Genomic DNA, 15,797 nt, shown 5'->3' on the forward strand with positions numbered 1-15,797 from the left:
AAGAAAAACACAAAATTCACATAAAAGTTACCCATTCCAAATTCACACCATAATTGTTACCATCTCAATTTCTGAAGCTAGGATAAATGTTACTGTTTGCTTAGGACTTAGGTAAGTGATTTCCGGATGTAAAAATAAACTAAGAATTCTTCTTAGAATTTCAATAAATATAAACAGAGTAAATAGATTTAAAGCCTTCCTCAAAACTCCACAGGGCTGAGATCTGAAGGTATAAAGCAGTTACTAGGTCATTTGGCCCCAGGAAGAAAAGCCAGAGGGAGGAGGTGGGCAGCATGCAAGATCTCCAACATGACAAGATCAGTTCTTCTAGAGGCGAGAGCTGCTCCACTTCTAAAACTGCTCATGTGCCTCCCACAGCCTGTATGTGTCCAGCTCACTGACGTTGGCAGAGACTCCATGGTTCTCCCTTTATGTTAGCGCCTCATTTCCCCAGAAGGCCTTGCCACAGAACACAAAAAGATGATGCACTCAGTGACCCCACGCTCTCCTTACCCAGGTCAGCCAGCAACAGAGTGACTGCAGAGAACACCACAAATGCCTCTGCAGCTACAGAATAATTTTTCTTTTAGTCTAAGACATTTCTGGACCCTCAGTTAAAATGTCAGTATTGCCAGAGGGTTAACACCAAGCCTTGTGAACATCTAGACATCTCAATTTGAGCAAGTTTATACAATTCATTCTCATAAGCTTGTTACTGTGGAAGAAGGGAGACAGCTTCACAGCTCTGAGTAAGCTCTTCACTAGCCTTAGGTCTCTGAGCAGGAGATGATTGACATGGTGGCCTGGACTGCCTGTTCCTTCCAAAAGGCTATAGCTCTGACTCTCTGCAGTTTGGTTGGGTATTCTGACCCAGCTCAGAGAGTTTGTGCAAAGCACTATTTCCCAGTACCAGAGCCCCTACAGCTGTTCTTCCCCCAAAGGGTACCATATTCTTGGAGGGTGGTCCTGATTCCTCTTGCCATTCCTCCATCATTGGGGTACCAGGCCCTCCTAAGGAGGACATGCTGAGTTGTTTATTATTAAGAAACAGACTGCCCTAGTGGTCCCTTCGATATATAACGATTTCTGGTGTTTTTCTTTCCAACAGGTATTTGACATATTAAATGGGAAACCATATGAGCCAGAGTTTACATCTGATGATTTACTAGCACAAGGTGGGTTGTGATAAAACCAGATTCTCTTAACCATTATTATCTCCACACTGTCATTTAAAGGGAGGAACCAGCATTATCCAGGGTCTACTGTTAAAAGTACATTTCTTATTTCAGAACCAAAAGATGCTGGAGGTAGATAAGGAGAATATCCAGTTTTAATCTACTGTAAATATATACTGCCTTCTACTCAGCTGGGCTTTGACCTTCAAGTAGAGTAGCTTGGTTGGTTCCACTGGGAGTTGGACAGCAAGCCAGGCAGCAATGATCAGTCCCTCCAGAGTGTCTATGGCATGTTAGAACAAGTGTGTTCCTTCTTCATTTCCTTCAGGAGACATGAAACAGCTGGCTGAAGATGTGAAGCTGCAGCTGTATAAGTTACTAGAAATTCCTGATCCAGACAAAAACTGGGCTACTCTGGCGCAGAAATTAGGTCTGGGGATACTTAATAATGCCTTCCGGCTGAGTCCTGCTCCTTCCAAAACACTTATGGACAACTATGAGGTAACACCTTATCTTACAGATTTAGCAATTTTCATTTGACTTTACTCTGTTAACATCTCTGGCCAGGGCATAATCTCCTTCCCTTTTCCTTAACTCTGAAGAAGAAAACCAGTCATTGCCCAAGGCCTGGGAGGGTGACCCAGGCCAAGTTGGCAGCCCATCTTCCTGAGAATGCTGTTTTCAGATACCTTCAGATTTTCCCCGTTTTCAAATACCTGGAGATTTCCTGTGAAAATGCTACGTAGAGGGTCAGGATTTTCACAGAACTTTAACGGCCCTGAGCAAACAATCGACTGTAATCAACATGTGTAGCTTCCTGTCCCCAAGAACACACCTTACCCCATGGCAGGGCATTGAGTCATGTTCTGTGAGGTGACTCCTAGTGGAGCCATTACCCGGGGATTTTTTTTTTTTTTCATTTCTAAAAATAAAATGTAGAAAAGCATGGGGTGAAGTTTTCTGTTGAAAATTTCATGGTTAGCTTTTGTTTCTGCATGGATTTCAGAGCTTCAGCTTACAGAGGGAGACTGTCTAGACGTCACTGTAGGCAGAGTTTCACTGCCTCAGCGCTTCTCTCGCTGTCTCTCTCTCTGCTTACTACAAACCACTTCTCTGTGATTTCCTGAGTGGTCTTTGAGCCGAAACAGGAAACTTGCTTCGAAGACTGTATTTTCTTAGTCGCTATTCTCTGCCCTTTCCATTTCCTCCTGGCTCCTGGGTGGAGGAGGCAGCATGGAAGAGGGAAGGGTGGGCTGTCAGTGCTTACAGCCTGCACTGGGACTCGAACACAAGAACATGCTCCTCCTTCCTTTCTTTCTCACAGGTCTCTGGGGGTACAGTCAGAGAGCTGGTGGAGGCCCTGAGACAAATGGGCTACACCGAAGCAATTGAAGTGATCCAGGCAGCCTCCAGCCCAGTGAAGACCACCTCTCAGGCCCACTCGCTGCCTCTCTCGCCTGCCTCCACAAGGCAGCAGATAGGTAAAGAAAAAAGACAAAAGACAGTGGAGATATTTTCCAGCTCCCCTAGGCTGGTGTCTTCAGCTCTTTTTGGATATGGTGTGGCAGTTTTCTTTCTCGTCTTCTGGATACACTTCCCTGTGTGTCTCTCTACCCCCTGGGCTCACCCTCTGCCTCTCTTGATAGTATCATTCAGGTGAGGGGGTCGTACCCTTGGAAAATCACATTGACACATGAACTACTCAGTAAACACTAAATAATACAATAAATACTAAAAACAACATGATGTGGGTGATTAAATTTAAGACATGAGAGAAATAATATTTACCTTAAAGAGAGAACCATCTCCTTCTTCCTTTGCCTCCTCTCTCATGCTTATGACACTGACCTTGTCCCCCACCATATATGGGACTACGTGTCATGCCACCAAAAGTCTCGCAACCATATGAAATGGACTCTCAACCCAGCCCAGTAATCCTATATTTCCTACAATTTTATTCTCCCACTCTGTAAATGACGATTCCATGCTTTCTATTTCTAAACCCCCAACACTCCTTCCCTCCCCTTACTCATGCAACACCCTTGCTTCACACTCTGTTGAAAACAGAAGAAACCAGAACCCTCTCACCTTTGCACCAAGTGCCAGCCCACCTGTGCCTGTGCCCACATTGGCAGCCTTCCATCCGGACTTGGTGGGTTAAATTTCTTTGCCCAGCTGAGGAGCCACCTCTCCCCTGAGTCTAACCCCCTCACCTTTACTAGGTTGTTGTTCCTGTTAATTCTTACCTCTCTCTCCTATACTAGCCGTTCCTCCTCCCCACTCTCCGACTAGGTCACCTAGCAAGCATTTCATGATTTCCTCATCTTTAAAAACAAAACACACCGAAACAATCACCCTCTTGATCCCACATCCCATTTAGCTACAGTCCAATTGCTCTATTCCCATACATAGCAGAGCTCCTCCAAAGAATTTTTTAGAGTTGTTCTTTCCAGCTTGCCACCTTCCACCCTCTGCTTGGCCTCCTGCAGTTGGGATCGCATCCCCACCACTCCACCAGACCTGCTGTCCTCACAGTGACCGGTCACCTCCACATTGCCAGATCTGGTCACCTCCTTTTCACCTTGACCACTTGCAGAGTGTGTCATGGTTGACGCCTACCTTCAACTTCAGACCGTCTCCATTCCTGGCTCCTCCACAGCACACTCCCCTGGCTGCCTCTTCTACACTCACCTTTTAAAGTCACAGCCCTCCAGGGTCAGTCCTAAACCCTCCCTGCTTGGTACCTCACCCAAGCCCAATACTGGCTACATCTGTCAGAAGCACTGCCATCTTCCAGGAGATTAAGACAAAACCCAAGAATTCCTCAGGAGTCCTTTCTGCCACTAATCACTTCATATGCGACCCATCAAGTGTCATCCTGTCTGCAACCACCGCCCTAGTCCAGCCTGCCGTCATTTCCTGCCTAGATTCTTGCACGGCTCCTACTCAGTCCCCTTGTTTCCTTCCTGTCCACCTCCCTTCAGTCCATTCTCTGCCCAACAGATGGTATGATTCTTCTAAAAAATCAGTGACATTGTGTTACTTCTGGGTTATGCCCTTCAGTTCATTCAGTCATTCATTCAGCAAATCCTGATCCAGCATACACTGTGTGCCTAGCAATGTTCGAGGTTTTAAAGATAAAACTGTGTCCCTGCTTTACTCGTTTGCTTTCTTAAACATTGCTGTGGAAGCTCTTCCTCCACACTGCGCCTCCATCCCCAAGTGTTTTCTCTGCTCCCCTGGCTCACTAGTCTGACCAACCTTTTGACTATTTCTTCCCATTCCCTGGAAAGCTCTTAATTGGCTGGCTCTTTCTTGCCACTCAGTTTCAGCACCCATCTCACCCTGCCAGGGGGCCTTCCCAGGGGAGCAAGGGCAGACGTCATTGTCTGCACTTCAGAAAGGAATAATGTATCCGCCGGAAAACAACCCAGATCTCCTGAGTCACAGCCCAGTGCTCCTTCTGCACAGATATTAAAAAAGAAAAAAAGCAAATACTTAACATTTTTTTAAAAAGTAAATACCTAAGCATTAAGCCCTTAATTTGTAGTTATTTTTAGGATATCGCATAGTTTGTAACCCATAATAGACACCAAATAAAGATTGGTTGATTAAACAAATCAGTCAATACCAAGATGATAGTCATGCCACTGGCATTAAAGTCTTAATATTCTAATATTGGAATTTGATACATAAGAAGATAGCATTTTGATTAGTGTATGTTAGACTTCTGTTTCCTTCCTCACTGTATAGGAAATAATTTGTCTTGGTTATATCCCTAAGGACACTTATAAACAAAGGGAATTCAACCTGATTTTCCAGTATAGACTCATTTTCACCAAAATCATTTTACTTTTATTGCTACCAAAAATGTTTTCAAGGCAATGTATGCTGTAATAGCATATGAGGCCCAGAGAGAGATCTCATTTTTAGCTCTTGCTTCTGTCACCAATTTATTTTGCTGAGGTTCAGCAGTTTCCCCAGCTATGAAATAGATAATACAGTGGTTGGAAAACTACACTTGATTTCTAAGGGAAAAAAAGGTCCACTGTGAGTCAAGAGAATTCAGAAAGGATTCTCATAAACACAAGACTAGATTGCAGGAAGATGTGAAAGCATTTGGCTAATTCTGACATTTGGCTAATAACATCCTCACAGTATGTCCCAAGTATCTTCTGCCCGTCCCACCACGGTGAGCAGTCGTGACAGTGAGGGTGGCATAGGTGGGATGTGTGGCTGGCAGAAGCCAGTGGGCAAGAGTTGTCCACAGAATAGTCCATGAGCTTTTTAGAGCCCGGCCATTCCCCCAGTGAATTTGTGCTTTCTCCCCTCAGACGAGCTCCGAGACAGTGACAGTGTCTGCGACAGCGGCGTGGAGACATCCTTCCGCAAACTCAGCTTTACTGAGTCTCTGACCAGTGGTGCCTCACTGCTAACTCTCAACAAAATGCCCCATGATTATGGGCAGGAAGGACCTCTAGAAGGCAAAATTTAGCCTGCTGACAATTTCCCACACCGTGTAAACCAAAGCCCTAAAATTCCACTGCGTTGTCCACAAGACAGAAGCTGAAGCGCATCCAAAGGTGCTCAGAGAGCCGGCCCGCGTGAATCATTCTCGATTTAACTCGAGACCTTTTCAACTTGGCTTCCTTTCTTGGTTCACAAATGAATTTTAGTTTGGTTCACTTACAGATAGTATCTAGCAATCACAACACTGGCTGAGCGGATGCATCTGGGGATGAGGTTGCTTACTAAGCTTTGCCAGCTGCTGCTGGATCACAGCTGCTTTCTGTTGTCATTGCTGTTGTCCCTCTGCTACGTTCCTATTGTCATTAAAGGTATCACGGTCGCCACCTGGCATTCCTTCTGACCATCCACAGCATCATTTTGCATTCAAATTAAGGGTTAAGAAAAGAGATATTTTAAAATGAGAGTCACTTGACGTGCCATTTTAAAAAAAAAAAGGCATATTGCTTTTTCTAATGTGGTTATTTCTCTGATTTGCAAAAAAAAAAAAAACACGTACTTGTCAATATTTAAACATGGTTACAATCATTGCTGAAAATGGTATTTTCCCCCTTTTCTGCATTTTGCTATTGTAAATATGTTTTTTAGATCAAATACTTTAAAGGAAAAAATGTTGGATTTATAAATGCTATTTTTTATTTTACTTTTATAATAAAAGGAAAAGCAAATTGATGACCTCACCTTGTTTGATCTGTGCAAATACTTTTCTAAGATGCTTCCTTATAATCATGGGATCATTCCGTATAGCCTGGTTATCACATTCACATTGCCTATTAGAGTCAATTTTTTAATCTAGAAATGAACAAATAATTATCAAAAGGAAAGTGTTTTAACCTAAGATGAAAGCTTTGGATTTGTCTAATCCTTACCCAGCTCATCTTATTTAGATTGTGCCACCTCACTTTCCTCCATCTCATGCAATGCTACACCTCTTCAATGTCTTCTCCACACCTCTGTGATAAAGTATTAAGATTTCCATATACCAGAGGGCCCTGCACTAGGAGCCTTCCAGCATGAAGCTTTGCTGAACAACAGATGCTGGAGAGGATGTGGAGAAACAGGAACACTTTTACACTGTTGGTGGGACTGTAAACTAGTTCAACCATTGTGGAAGTCAGTGTGGCGATTCCTCAAGGATCTAGAACTGGAAATACCATTTGACCCAGCCATCCCATTACTGGGTATATACCCAAAAGACTATAAATCATGCTGCTATAAAGACACATGCACACGTATGTTTATTGCGGCACTATTCACAATAGCAAAGACTTGGAACCAACCCAAATGTCCAACAATGATAGACTGGATTAAGAAAATGTGGCACATATACACCATGGAATACTATGCAGCCATAAAAAATGATGAGTTCATGTCCTTTTTTAGGGACATGGATGAAATTGGAAATCATCATTCTCAGTAAACTATCGCAAGAACAAAAAACCAAACACCACATATTCTCACTCATAGGTGGGAATTGAACAATGAGATCACATGGACACAGGAAGGGGAATATCACACTCTGGGGACTGTTGTGGGGTGGGGGGAGGAGGGAGGGATAGCATCGGGAGATATACCTAATGCTAGATGACAAGTTGGTGGTCGCAGCACACCAGCATGGCACATGTATACGTATGTAACTAACCTGTACAATGTGCACATGTACCCTAAAACTTAAAGTATAATTAAAAAAAATAAAGTTATTCTAAAAAAAAAAAAAAGTTGGGAATATGGAAGAGAAAAAAAATCAGTTTTTGAGCGAGGTACTATTGTCGACATTGTGATGCACAACCAGGATTCCCCTTTGACAAAGGACTAGTCTGCTGGTGGTGCACTCCAGCTGTCAGCTTTCTCATGGAATGCTGCCGGGAGCCGTGTCTTCCTAGGCCACATCCATTTCCACAATGGCACCCATGCAACATTGATCAATGTGGACATATGAATAAGCCTGTCCAACCGGGGACAACACTGAAGGGCTGTTGAAGCTTCAGGGTTCCCATTAGAGTGGCTGAGGCTGCATTGCACTCAACTTCTCCCTCTGCCCATCCTGCTTACTCTCTCACCCTTCCATAGCTGTTGAGCTTGAAGGCACTCCAGAAAAATATTTAACACATAAATTTCCAACTCAGAGTCAGTATCCCCGAGAACCTTGCCTGCACAAGGTGCTTGGAACCATGCAGAACAATTTTGCGCAACACATTGAGCCATTAATCTTGAAAAACAACCCAACTTGTAAAAAAGGAAATTGAGGCTTAAAGTAGACCATAGCTAAGCTGCTTCTGAGTTTACACCCAGCTCTGTCTAGCTCCAGAGCTCATGATGGGATATTATCCTGATGAGAAGGCAGATAAAAATCATTTGAGTCCAGAAGTAGGCTCCAAAATATATAGGAATTTAGTATATAATACAGTAAAATTTCAAATCAATGAGAAAAAGATGATTACTCAATGTATTAGTCTGATAAATGCTGATAAAGACATATCCAAGACTGGGTAATTTATAAAGAAAAAGAGGTTCAATAGACTCACAATTCGACGTGTTTGGGGAGGTCTCACAATCACGGCGGAAGGTGAAAGACACATCTTACATGGCATCAGGGAAAAAGAAAATGAGAGACAAGCGAAAGGGGTTTCCCCTTACAAAACCATCAGATCTCATGAGACTTACTACAACGAGAACAGTATTGAGGAAACTGCCCTCATGATTCAATTATCTCCCACCAGGTCCCTCCCACAACACGTGGGAATTGTGGAAGCTATAATTCAAGATGAGATTTGAGTGGGGACACAGCCAAACCATATCACTCAATCAACAGAGGTCCCAACTGGCTAATCACTTGAAAACAATCCTCTGAACACCTGCCTCCCTCCTTTCATCAAAATAATTTCCAAATATATCAAAAATTAAACCATAAAAATATTAGAAGTACTAGACGTCATTGATTGATAAATGATATAGGGAAGGCCTTTCTAAGCAAAACTTTTCACTGGTATAAAAGCAGTTTAGGTTCTTCATTTTACAGCATCTCCCAAATAAATAGAATCTCAAGGAGAATCCTACTTATGTTTTCTATTACATTGCCATTTCTCCACCCCTACCCAGCCCCTACCCGGCCCCACTGTAAAGTGAAGTTTCTGTAAAGTGAAAAAATACAGCTCTGACTTTCCTTAATTCTTAATTTTCCAACAAGCAGCCCATGCCTCCACACCTCTGCGGGTTCCTTTCTGTGGCAGATCATTGTTTTCCAGCTGGCCACTACAAAGCCTCCTGTCCTACAACATGAGGCTGACACTCCTCCCACTGAGGGGAGGGGCCTGGGTTCCTTCTCTGAGAATCTAAGCAAAAGTGACAAGGACGGAGGAGATGCTAAGTGACTTCCAAGGTTAAGTCATAAAATGGAATACAACTTCTGCCCCCATCGTGCTGTGCCCTCTCTCTTAGAAGCTGGTCATTGTGTTCTGAGGGAGCCAAGTGGCCACATGGAGGAACCAAGTGCAGGTGTTCAGTCCACAGACTTACTGAGGCCCTGGCTGATGCCAGCATCAACCAAGAGATGTGTAAGGGAGTGAAGCTTTCAGAAGATTCCAGCCCTCAGCCATTGAGTCACCCCATCTAGCCCTCAAACTGCCTCAGCTGATGCCAGCATCAACCAAGAGATGTGTAAGGGAGTGAAGCTTTCAGAAGATTCCAGCCCTCAGCCATTGAGTCACCCCATCTAGCCCTCAAACTGCCTCAGCTGATGCTGCCCAGAATAGAGACAAGCTGTTCCGCAGAGCCCTGCCCACATTGCAGATTCGTGAGCAAATTAAATAATGGTTGAGGTTTTAAGCCTTAAGTGTGGAGTGGATTGTCACCATGCTCCAGGCTTCCAACTTGACAGCTCACCTACCAGAAGTTCACTTGAAGTGAAGCTGACTTGAGGAGGAGGAACAACTAAGCAACTCATGCCAAGATAGAAAAATCACATTCCCCTTCTTTCATAAGAAGCCCCATTTCTCTTCTGTCCCAAAAACTTACTCTTCCTCCCAGATCTCAGTGCTGGCCTGAACCTCTGTGTGGTGCTGCAACAGCAAGGCCACCAGTGCTGTCTGGGTCTCTGTGAAAGTATCTTTCATATTGTACCAGCAGATGGAGATAAACCAAAAGGAATGCAGGAGATCAGGTGGAAAGCTATAATAGGCCTGAAATAAACCTTCCCAGAAAGCTTGTGTCACAGCAGGAGGCCATTTAAAAATAGCTTCCTCAGAACTTCAGTCATTTTTGAGGTTTCTATACTCTGCAGGCATAACCCAGACTTTTTCAGGATCAGCGGTCTTTCTTTTCAGCAGAACGAAGCCCTGCTGCTGCTCATTTACCTACCTGCATCTTCTGAAGTAGCTGAATGTGGCACAGATGTTCCTGGTCACCACTATGGAATGCAGCTGCACAAACTGGACTTTGTACATTTTAACAGGAAAAAAGGAGGAGGGGAAAGATCCAGCCAGCATGGAGCATTTATTACATGCCAGCCCTTTTGGATTAATAATTTCTAATGATAATTCTCAAGACACCCCTATTAGGTATATATTTAACCCCAGTTTATAAAAAGGAAATGAATGATCTGAAGTTATTAAATAACTCGCCCCAGATTCAAATGCTGGCCCATCTGATTCCAAAGACTATTCTTTAGTGAGGTTTGCAGTCCTTTGACAAAAACATGCTTTATTTAAAAGAGAAAGAAAAATGCATACAGTCCTGTACAAAGATGATGGAGTCGTCACGTACCCAACCAAAATGCAAAATGAACCCAAAGTATAATTAAGAGGACATATTGCTTGGAGACTTGATTTTCCCCCTAATAAAAGGCAAGGATGCTTAAATACGAATTATTCATTGACTGGAAGTTATTGCATTTCTTTCAGCCTCCTATTTTGTGCTTTTGGGGGAAATTCTGTTTCTGACTTGTGCTTCCCCAGGGAATGGACATGGGAGGCACAGGAGTCAAAAGAGGATGAAATTAAATTCTATTTTCTTGAAGATCACAGAACTTGGGGTTGGTTAAGATCTTAAAGATCACCTTCCTAAACTATCCAAGTTTTTCTGAACGCCTACAAAGTGAGAGTGTCTCTTCTCCATTGGCCTCACTGTGGCTGGCTGCTTCATGTAAATACCAACCCTAGAGACTACAAGTTCCTGTCCATTGGTTTTCCAGGTTTGTCATTTGGTTTTGGAATTGGGGGAGACACTGAGGAGAGGCTTGAAATTAAATGGATCTCCTTCAATTACCATGGATTTCATTATGTCCACAATAGCCTTTTTCTGTTACCCTGGACAAATGAACAGTTCCACGAGTTGTTCAAGCTTCTTAAGATGAAAGGGAGGAAGCGGCTGAGATAGCATCATCTTACTTCTGTCAACTAGCTTTTCCACGTTGATACCTCTTTCCAAAGTGATTATTTCATTGAACTATCACAAGAGTCTTCAAAGAATAAAGATATGTGTTCAATCAAGATTTCTTGGGCATCTGTTGCTTGCCAGGCACTACAATGGGTGGTCATGGGGAAACTGAGACACATGAGAGGCATGACTGCAGGATCACTTGATTCCAGTAACAACACTGCAGCAGGGTCAGGGGTGAGTAGTGTCTCTCTTCCACTTAGCCACACACGGATCCAGGCTGACAGTCATTATTCCTCCAACACTTGGCTCCTAAGGTCTTGCTAGGGGTGATAGCCCCAGTCAGCCAGGAGAAAAATGTTGAGAGAAGTATGTGAGGGAGTTTTGAATGTGTCACCTCCTCTCATGTTGTGCTGGAGAAAAACTTCAGTCCCTTGGTCACACTAAGAGCAGTGAAGATAGAAGGGTGGTCTACTTCTGTTCCCAGTATTAAGAGAGCTGTTGATTTTGGAACAGGTCACAGTCTTTGGCACAGGTAATAACCCCTTCACTGAGGGAGGCTGAGCCATAAGGTTCTTTCTAGTTGCAACTTGTATGCAGATATTCACTCTGAAAGTCACCTGCAATCATGGTAAATGGCCATCACTAAAGGCAAAATCATTTCCTAGGATTAAGCATGAAGATTGCATTGTAAGCACAAAGTCACAGTTTTTCTTAAGGAAATCCTCAGAGATGATCAAGGATATGAGGGCAGGTAGGCTGGGGAAGAGGTAAAGCAGCTATATCTTGTTGCCCTCGCACTGATTCACAGAGATCTCTGCTCTCCAACCTCTATGCTCCGTAGTTCCTTAAACGCTGCACGAGAAGTCCTGGGCTTGTAGACACCACAGTTAGCATTCAAGAGGCCCTGGCCCTTTAAGATCCTACCCAAAAGAAAGGGACAAGCAAGTTTATCTTAGTTGTGATCTGCAGAGAGCTGGAAAGACCTTGGCTCCCATTTTCTCAGATAAATTGGAAAGGAGCAGAAATTGGTTCTTGTGGAAATAATATTCTCTTCAGGCCAGAAGGATAGTAGATGAAACAGAAATTCTCGAAACCTTTTCTCCCAGGATTCCTTCTTGGGATCCAGGAAGCAGAGCTGGTGATGAAGATAGTGAGATGGAACCCTGAGGACTATGTTGGGGACACATCAGATCAGGGAAGGCTGTAAGTCGATGCCCAGTAGCAGACAACCAGGTTACAAGGTCTGTTCCCTGGCAAAAAGAGATCGATATTTTCTTCATTTCAAAACTGTTTTGCAGTTCCCTTTTTCCTTTTCCTAAAGCAATAATGCACAACTTATTTTTTGGCTTTAAAAAATTGAATGAAAAACTTCATGTCGTGGGTTTTTTTTTTTTTTCATTTCCAGCATCCCTTTTTATCACCTTATTCAAATGCAAATGTTCCCTTAGTCTTTTGAAATAATTTTTTTCTGTAATTTTGAAAAAAATTCGCAAAAATAAAAAACTTTAAATGTAAATGTTTTCATTTAGAAAATATTTTCAAGTACTGACTGTCATAGCAGCCTGAGAGGTGAACAGGGAGGGGTTTTAATTCCTGCCATTGTCCACAGGACAGAGTTTCTGATGTGCTGGAAGGCCCCTGGTCTAATGTAAAGAGCAAAGGCTGGGCCGGGACTCAGTCTTCAATCCCCGTACTGTGCTCCTTGGCTTCATGCTGCAGCAGTGCATCACGGAACACACAACTGCTTCAAAGGGGTGGGTCATGCCCAGGAAAGGGAAGAAGCTTGCCAACAGGGGGCTCTGAAGTATTATCCAAGGGTGGGCAAACAGCAGGAAGCCAGCATTCCCTCAACAAATGAACTCAGCTCCAGCACACATGATGCTTGGCACCGGTCCCCAAGAACAGGCCCAGGAAGAGGCCTTGAGTCCATGCTGACTTTCTTCCTCCTACCCACTCCTTCCAGCCCCATTCCTTTTGCTTTGGGGCCCTCAGAAGCTTTTTTTCTCCACCACTTGCTTCTTTCTGCCATTTCTTTGTGTCCCTTCACCTTCCCTCAACAATTCAAGCCAGGACCCCCAAAAAGCTATCCATGGGCCACCCACGTTAATGCAGAATCCTGCCTCCCAGCTGAAGCAAAGCCTGGCCTAGGGAGGCCAAAGGGATCAGAAATGACATCCCCGTAAAGACCCATCGTAATCCCACAGACAGGTCCTGCTACAGGAGCAGGGCTGCCAAAAAGCAACATTCTTGTTCTCTTCCTTTAGGTCCTGAAGCCCCTGCCCCTCCACCACTGCTGCCAGCGACCACGGTAGCAGGGGGAATTTTACCTCCCCAATACATGGAGACCATATATGCTCAGGAAGTGCATATATGCTCACAGATGGGCGAACCTCTCAGGCCTGATTGATGCAAGCAGTCCTTAGCATTCTTCTCCATCCCAGTTTTGATCTGGGAAGGTCAAAGCCACCATTTGTCCCCGCCTTCCTTTACTGCCTAGCCAAATGCACATCTTGAATGATGAGCAACATATGCACACAGCATGTGGGCCAAGGACGATTTTGGTCCCTCCACCAGCAGAATGTAATTCCTTTACCCGAATCACGCCCATAGCTCACAGTTTTGGTCCTTTCCTGATTGTTTTGTTACTAAACCTTTAAATAGCTCATCTGACTTCTCCTCTGTCAATCATCTATTCAGGAGGCTTGGTGCCAAGTTTTCATAGATCCATAGTAAGTAAATTTGAATTAAAAAGCATTTATATGCCACACTTTTGCCAAGGTAGCAACAGTGGATGGAAATGAAATACACATGCTCCTCCACTTACAATGGGGTTATGTCCTGATAAACCCATTATAAGTTGAAAGTGCACTTAATACCTTGATAAACCCATCATAAAGTCAAAAAGTCATGAAATCGTAAGTCAAACCGTTGTTAAGTCTGGGACCTGTCTGTAACCAAAAGGCAGGCAGAAAGTAGACAAATTTGCTCTGTGGATCTGAACCTTGTGATCCAGCTATGCTGGTGCTCAGCCTTTATTAGCCCTGGAGCCATGGAAGAAACCAGAGCTCAGCAAACAGAGTTGCCCTTTGGGTTCCTTCTTTCTCCTTCCACCCTTCCTCCTCACCTCCCTCCTTCCTCTTTCTCCCTTTCTCTCTCCCTGTGTCTATCTCTTCTCTCTCCTTTCCTTTCTCTCCTTTTCTCATTCTGTCTTCCTTTCTCTCCCTTCTACTTTTCTCTCTCCCCCCGCTTTCTCTCTTTTCTCTCTCTCTTCCTTTCTCTTTCTCTCTCACCATTTCTTTCCTTTTCTCTCTCATTCTTCTTCTCTCCCTTCCTTTTTCCTTTCTCTTTCTCTCCTAGTCTCTTTCTCTCAACTCTTCTCTTTCTCTTTCTTTTTCTCTTTCTCCCGCCTCTTTCCCCCTTCATCCCTCCCTTCTTTTCTTTCTCTTTATTTCCTTCTTTAAGGTAGTTTCACATTCATGCATTCCTCTGGGGCACTGGCTTCCAACTCCCTGAAGCCCAGAAGGTGAGGGGTTTGGGGAGCAGCCCTGCAAGTGTTTCCTTAGGCTCCCCTCCCCTCGCTGAAGGCAGCAGACGCCCTGTACTCTGGGGAAGCCTCCAGGAAGCCAGCACCCTGGCCCAGGGCAGTCCCTTCCACCCACCACCAGCCTCATTTCCTGAGCACAAGAGGCCTCTGCTGGAAGAAGCAGAACTTTGCACAATCATCCAACAGCTGGCTTGCCTAATGCTACTCTTTTATTTTATTTTATTTTATTTTATTGCTTCTGTAAAATTGGAAAAACCCTACCAAAAAAAAGGAATTAGAAATTTCTTCAGCTTTCTGCCTGGATTTTTCTCCTTCAACTCAGGTCATGAAGCCTGTTGATTATTTTCCCTTAGTAGAGAAGGCTTAAGTTGCTCTTTCCTTTTAGCAAGCGGAATGAAAGATTCTTAGGCCTGAACACTTCAGCCACCACCAGCCTTATCCTTTGAGGAATGATATTGATAAACCAACATTTATTGCATTTGCTACATTTATATCTTTATTTTATTTAATCTTCACAGGAACACTGTGAGATAGTTATTACCATTAATCTCAACTTCAAGATAAGGAAACTGAGGCTTAGAGGTTAAGTGATTGGTCCAAGGCCAGTACCGGGAGGTTCAGTATCAGAGCATGAGCCCATAGCCCTTGCACCACATGCAGTCTTCACACTTACACAGGCACGTGCATGCACACACAATTTGGATCTTTGACAAGGCAAAATTTCATTCATGTTTGTAAGTTGACTAGTCAAAAATCTTTTCATTCCAATACCAAAAATATGGGTAGGGAAGCATGCCAGTCACCCACTTTGGCTTGAGAGCTCATTGTAAAAGAGCAGGGGCCCTTCCTTCACCCACTTTGGCAATTTTTTTTTTTTTTTTTGAGATGGGGTCTCGCTTTGTAGCCCAGGCTGGAGTGCAGTGGCACCATCTCGGCTCATTGCAAGCTCTGCCTCCCGGGTTCAGGCCATTCTCCTGCCTCAGCCTCCCGAGTAGCTGGGACTACAGGAGCCCGCCACCACGCCCAGCTAATTTTTTGTATTTTTAGTAGAGACGAGGTTTCACCCTGTTAGCCAGGATGGTCTCGATCTCCTGACCTGATGATCCACCCGCCTCAGCCTCCCAAAGTGCAGGGATTACAGGCGTGAGTCACCGCTCCCAGCCCACTTTAGCAAA

The 15,797-nt window shown here is 44.0% G+C and overlaps 1 protein-coding gene across 3 annotated transcripts in view; it reads left to right on the forward strand.

Moving 5' to 3' along the window:
• The window catches only part of NFKB1 (nuclear factor kappa B subunit 1), a 115,605-nt gene extending 109,223 nt beyond the window's left edge, over positions 1–6,382 (forward strand). For all 3 annotated transcript variants that reach the window (XM_019025812.4, XM_031010114.3, XM_055385418.2), the window contains 4 exons: positions 1,109–1,175; positions 1,504–1,676; positions 2,500–2,656; positions 5,510–6,382. In XM_019025812.4, coding sequence (XP_018881357.1) covers positions 1,109–1,175; positions 1,504–1,676; positions 2,500–2,656; positions 5,510–5,670 — 558 coding nt within the window. In that variant the 3' untranslated portion in view covers positions 5,671–6,382. The remainder of the gene's footprint in view (positions 1–1,108; positions 1,176–1,503; positions 1,677–2,499; positions 2,657–5,509) is intronic.
• The last annotated feature ends 9,415 nt before the right edge of the window (positions 6,383–15,797 follow it).

This window comes from Gorilla gorilla, chromosome 3, assembly GCF_029281585.2.
Source record: "Gorilla gorilla gorilla isolate KB3781 chromosome 3, NHGRI_mGorGor1-v2.1_pri, whole genome shotgun sequence".
In the NCBI taxonomy this organism is placed as follows: Eukaryota; Metazoa; Chordata; class Mammalia; order Primates; family Hominidae; genus Gorilla; species Gorilla gorilla.